Here is a 6,332-nt window from a genome sequence, read left to right on the forward strand (position 1 = left end):
ACAATCTTGCTCATGGGCATCCGGAAGTGCACTGAGATCTCCTGAAGTGGTGGTCACAGCAGATAAAAATGAAAACTTCTTAGAGTCACCCACTCAGCAAAACAAAGATCCCCTTTAGCTCTGCAGTTTTTCATTCATTCCTTGGCCAACATCTTTCTCAAGCATTCCAAAGCACATCAAGCAAAGACTTCCATCTGAATAGTCTAAAAAGTGTTTATTACCTCTACACTTCTGTAGCGCCTCACTGTTAACACAGTCACTTTCACACTCACATCCTGTTCATGCAGCCATAAACCGCAAAATCTTAACTCACTCCAGGTCCACTCATGGCAAAAGGATTTCCTATGGCTCTAGGATCAGAGCGAGTTCTTCACCCCGCCCCAATCAGCTGCCAGTTTACCTGGAAACAGTTTAAAGCAGCAGCCTGGCTTAGCTGCTCTGAACCATGCCACAGATTCTGTATCTGCAAGAAAGCTGGTAGCCAAATCCAAATCAGCCAGCTAAGCCCAAGGGCCAACATAGTTTGAGGATTTTTAGTCAGTCTTGCTGCGCCAGTTCCTGGTAAGGACTAATATATACCTCCACAACAGGTCGCACTGTACTGGTTGGAGCTGCGCAGTCATTGCTTTTTATCAGGTTAACTGGGACCAGAAGCTGCAGTGGGCTGATTTGAGACAAAGTATTACACAAAGAAATTCAAAATTACATCAAGAGGAGGATGTTAGATTCATGAGCCCTTCAGCGCTGTACAAGTCAGACTGTTTAGGTCAGCATATCACTGTCGCTGGAAAGACAGTTTTGGACACAGAAGCACAGCTCGAGTTTATGACAAAGTACAGAAATGACTGGAGAAAAGGGGCAAGAACTGTGTTCACACTGCAGTGGACTGTAGCCTATACACATAGATGCTCCACTGGCTTAATCAAAGGTAATTTTAAAGGATTTTCAAAAACATATCCTGGCTGAAGGTCTTTTTCCCCTTTAGGGAATCACTGCACAAAGTCTAAAGTTAAGTAATCATCTGCATAAGGAAGAAAAATGTCAAGGCTACCATAATCCTACTCAGAGTAATGGGTGGGAGACCAGATTCCAGGTTACTCTCGAATGCAGCACCCACAATATAAACCAAGTAAAGTCCTCCCAGTATTCCCCACGTAGCATGGCCTCTTGACTAAAGGAGTGAGGAAAAAGGGCTGAATCCTCATGTATGAAGAGAAATAACCATTCAAGGCTGAATTTATCTCAAGCGTCACTGGCCATTTCAAATCAGCACCACAGTGACACAGTACAACAGCTAAACGCAAGAAGCACAAAAAGTAAAAGGTCTGATTCATCTGGAACCCAATTTCCTCACCTCTACAATACTTAGGAAGCACAACTTGAGTAACTCCCACATGCCTCTATTTACTAAGCATTTAACACGAATTTTATGTCAAAAATATAAACCTTTATTTATCTGCTGAGAAAAACCACATGTTGGTAGCACAGGGTTTCTCATGCTGAAGTCACTTGCATGGCTCGAGCAGAGTCACTTTGTTTTTACACATACTTAGAACTACTTGGTCACACAATCTGTGTCATAGTTTCCACAATAATCTGCAGAGCAAAGGACAGGCTACTCGAAAAGCCATTTTAGACTCAAATAATAGAATCATTGAGGTTGGAAAGATGTTTAAGATCATTGAGTCCAACTGTAAATCCATAGCTGGTCCATATAGGTCCAATAAAATTAGCTAAAAACCTACAGTAGAAAAAAATAGGGAATAACCACATCCTGACCCACCTGATGTATGTATAAGCACAGCACTAACTTGAACAGTTCCCCTGCAGACATCACCCTTCTTCCATAATGAGCCGTGTCCTTCAGTGCTCCCAACCAGGGCACTGGAAGAGAAACACAGTTCTTTTCCCAACTTGTTCATTATTTTATCGTGATAAAATCCACTTGGAAAGAGCAGCACAGCACTTTTTGTCTGGTCTTTGAATGACAAGAAAAAAAAAAACAAAAAACCACCTAAAGAAAACCATTGGAAGCGTTTGCTGCCCTCCAGAGGAAAACCAGGTGAAATTACAGCTTCAAAATACAAAGGCAGATGTGGAGCTAGGCAAGGGCTAGTCCTACTCGCTTCTAAAACCACTTTCTTTAGTAGGTGATAATGGTGTCAAGGAGAATCCACAGCCCTGAATGATGACAAAGGCGGCAAACTACAACTGTCAATGGGATGCTCACCAAGTTTTAACAGCTGCAAAAGGCCAGATATATAATTTTTCTTCTCAGTTTTATACTGCAAAATCCACTGAAAAGTTAGGTGGAATGACCCAACAAGTGCGTTAATCAAGCAGCCTCTGATTTTCAGCTCATCGACTGTAAAATGAGCTGAAGAGCATCTCCCTGTCACACCAAAACACTGCAAGGGCATCTGACTGCAAGGGGCTGGGCACTCCAGAGTACTGACGCTCTTGGGGGTGAGTCATCCCTTCTGGGAGCTGACGTCTGGCCTCTCTCTCAAAGGCAGGATCAGCTCCCCTTCCCAGTTAAAGGAAATAAATCCCACCGCAGCATCAAATCAAGGTGATGAGGCATAAAAGGTAGAAGTCCAGATGGAATGCCAAGAAATTAGAAGCTTAACATTTCCCACATGAGGAAATAGATAACCCACAGCCCTGACTCTCACTGGAGCTATGCAGCACACAGAGCAGTTGCTGCAAGTCAAGCTGTAAATAATCTGTCCCTAAATATCTATTTGGATAAACATCACCTTTCAAAAATTAACTTTTGCTTTTGGCATTTTCTGTTCTTACCCCAGTTAAGGAGAACATGTAAACCACTACCTTAAGGAAAAGCGAGATGCTTACCTGACGGCCTCTGCTACGTTATTGGAAGTGTGACCTGACAAGGCATCATGAAGGTTTCTGATGAAGTAATCTCTGTAGTCTTCAGGCAGGGCCATGAATGTTCCACCCATGACAATAAACTCCACTTTATCCACGCTGTGGCCCAATTGCTTTAGCTGTAAAATTAAAAGTATCAGGGAGAAATTACCAATCAGAGACTTAATACTGCACACAGCATAGCAGGTTTTCTAGACAAAGCAGAATTACTTAGGCCTAGCATCCTGCTGATGGAGTTACGCTGGTTCCATTTTGAAGCTTCTTCACAATTCACATAGAACTAACAGATAAGATCTTATAAGAGGTTCAAAGCTTGTCATTTATCTAATGGAAACGACAGTTAGACCATTAAAAGATCTAAAAATAATTGATCTGTGGGGATCAAGACAGGCTAATGTAGAATTACAGCATCAGGGAAGAGCTGAGGCTGGAAGGGACCTCTGGAGACCTCCTGGTCCAGTCTCCCAACCCAAAGCAGTACCAGCTACAGCAGCTTATTTGGCACTGTATCCCAACAGGCTTCGAGTGTCTCAAAGGATGGAGACACGGCAACTGCTATGGGCAACCTGGTCCGGTGCTTGGTCACCCTCACAGTTAAAAACTTATCCCTGACATTCAAGTGGAATTTGTCATGTTTCAATTTGTGCCCATTGCATCATGTCTTGACCTGTCACTGGTTGTTCCTCCCCAGGGGCAGAACATGCCATTACCCTTTGTTCAGCTCTAAGAGGTTCCTACCAGCCTGTTTCCCCAGCCTGTCCAGTCTCTCTGAACAGCAGCATGATTCTCTGGTCTATCACACACTCCTCCCAATTCTGTCATCTACAAACTCATTGACAGGGTGCTCTGTCCCAGCATTACAGAGAGGTTAAACACTACTGGTCCCAGTACTGACAGATGGGTATTATCACAAGAGCCTGGTCTCAGCTGGACTTGGTGCTGCAGATCTCAACTCTTCCACCCCATCCGTTCAGGCAATTAAAAGTGTTCTCATCATTTTCATCACAACCACAATCCCCTTTTACTGTAAACACGTACCTGCTCCACTCTGTGTCTTGTCTGGAGATAGGGGTCATATCTAGCCCGAATGGCCCTCATGGACGTTGGCTAAAAAACACAAGGAGATTCACTTTATAAACTAATTTTTTTTCTAAAAAAACGCAATGAAAAAGAACAAGAAACAACTTTTATACAGAAATGGATGCCGAATTCTTCAGATCCTAACTGACCCTAAAGCCTTCAAACTGACAACCAAAGAGTCTACCCAACCATAAACATGAATTTGGGTCCTTACATTTTTTAGTGCATTACAACAGGATAAATAAAGCATCTCAGTAGCAAGTCACAAAAAATACTGCAAAAGTCACAAACAACATGTTTTTCAAATTGTTTTCACTTTTTCTGGCCTATTCATTCTAGTTTCTCTCCACTTGCACAACAGTTACTCAAGCAGTGTCCTCTAAAGCTCAGCCTAGACTTCAAATATCCTTTAAGATAAACACATTTTTTCAATTAAAACCCCTAAAAACTTACTAAAAAACCTGTTATGACTGGGCTTACATCAGCTAGTAATATAGAAAGTATCTTGTGTGTCCTGGATTTGTCTAGTATTTCCTATCTATTGTATTAAGAGCTCTAAAGGGTGAGGGCTCTTAATCACGCACAACTCGCACGTGCTGTTAGTACCAAACAAATGAAGACCACACACCCAAACCAAAAGGAATTATAGGGCAGTTATACAGACACAGGATTTTCAAGCCGCTGAGAAGGGGATAGCAGCAGACAAAATCCACACTACGAGATGTTCCATCATTCTTTGCCAAATTCATCCAGTTTACACCTGTGCTATAGCTATGAGTTGTTTCAGGAAAACCAGTCACAATAATTTAGTTGAAAGATCTTCTGCTGTTACACTTTCTCCAGACAACAGGAGAGCACTCTTTCTAGAGTTTCTCTTTCTAGAGAACTATGTAAATTGAATGCGATGTCAATGCAGATGCAGAGACATAAAAGAGAATAAAGGGAATTTCAGAGGCACTAACAGCTAAATAATGGGCTTTTGTTTCCAGAGCTTGACCTTTGTTAATCCGCAGGGTCTTGTAGGTTGGACAGGCCTGAAGGCAGGTCCAGGTAGAGCAGGGCTGTGTCCAGTCCTGTGTGACTGTCCTTAAGAACAGAGATCCCAAAACCTCTCTAGATCCTTACTCAAGTGTTTGACAACTGTCATGCTAAAACATTCTTTTCTCATACTAAGGCACAATTTCTCACATTCTAACTCATGTTTGTTATAGAATCACAGCATGGTTCATGTTGGAAAAGCCCTTTCACCTCCTCCAGTCCACTCATTCCCCCAGCGCTGCCAGGTCCCCACTAACCCCTGTCCCTCAGCGCCACCTCCACACAGCTGGGAAACCCCTCCAGGGATGGGGACTCCACCACTGCCCTGGGCAGCCTGGGACAGCCCTGCACAACCCCAACAGGCAAGAAATGGTTCCTCAGGGACAACCTCAACCTCCCCTGGAACAACTTGAGGCTGTTTCCTCTTGTCCTCCTCCTGTCCTGACACCTCCTGTTCCCTCTCCACTGGGCAGCCATGAGCAGGACTCTGTACCTTTCCCTTAAACCCATACTGAGCCACGAATAAAACCACCTGTTACTGCCGGACTGTTTAGTTAGGAAAGTCTGGACACAGATTGGTAACTCCTGTCAGAATCACAACAAACTGCCCGCAGCAGTGTCCCATGGGAGACAGCAATATCACCTCTTATTCACTCGTGGCTTCCCACAGCTGCAGATTTGATTTACGTATAGCAGTAAGTCATGCCACTCTTGTGCTGCTCAGAATCACAGGCTGCTCTACAGCGTATTTACTGCACACGTAACAGTATAAACAGCAGCAAGATGAGGAGGAAAAAACAACCACTACAATAACTGAGAAGAATTTCCAGTCCTACAATTGAGCTGCTTTAGTTCTTGAAGTTTAAGAAGTTTGCTTTTGTTTTTAACATCTTGCAACATGGATGGAGGAAAAAAAAAATAGAAGAGCAACCAAAGCAATACCTCATATCCCGTGTAAGACTGTGTTGAATATTCAAAATCAGAGTCGGGTCCACCTGGGCAGTATCTGCATATATAAAAAGACAGAAAACAGGCATCAATCATCATACAGTTGGAACAACTTCATCTGTCAGAGGAATAGGCACGAGAGAGGGTGCAGGCTGAGCAGACACCGCTCTACCTGCCCCACTGCTCATCAGAAACATGTTTCCACATCGCAGGATCATTTGGATAAAAAAGACCTTTAGGCTTCTCGAGTCCACCCATTCCCCCAGCCCTGCCAGGTCCCCACTAACCCCTGTCCCTCAGCACCACCTCCACACGGCTGGGAAACCTCTCCAGGGATGGGGACTCCACCACCGCCCTGCGCCGCCTGTTTCAAT

At 43.7% G+C, this 6,332-nt stretch overlaps 1 protein-coding gene across 1 annotated transcript in view; it reads right to left on the minus strand.

The window, feature by feature from the left end:
• Positions 1-6,332, minus strand: part of LOC104494581 (elongator complex protein 3-like) — a gene marked incomplete at its 3' end in the record, with an annotated part of 32,619 nt that overhangs the window by 20,099 nt on the left and 6,188 nt on the right. The window contains exons 5-7 of the mRNA XM_010137442.1: positions 5,953-6,016; positions 3,931-3,999; positions 2,857-3,011 (exon numbers count right to left, since the gene is read on the minus strand). Of these exons, the coding sequence (XP_010135744.1) occupies positions 2,857-3,011; positions 3,931-3,999; positions 5,953-6,016 (288 nt within the window). The remainder of the gene's footprint in view (positions 1-2,856; positions 3,012-3,930; positions 4,000-5,952; positions 6,017-6,332) is intronic.

Source organism: Buceros rhinoceros, unplaced genomic scaffold (genome assembly GCF_000710305.1).
Source record: "Buceros rhinoceros silvestris isolate BGI_N320 unplaced genomic scaffold, ASM71030v1 scaffold1216, whole genome shotgun sequence".
NCBI lineage: Eukaryota > Metazoa > Chordata > Aves > Bucerotiformes > Bucerotidae > Buceros > Buceros rhinoceros.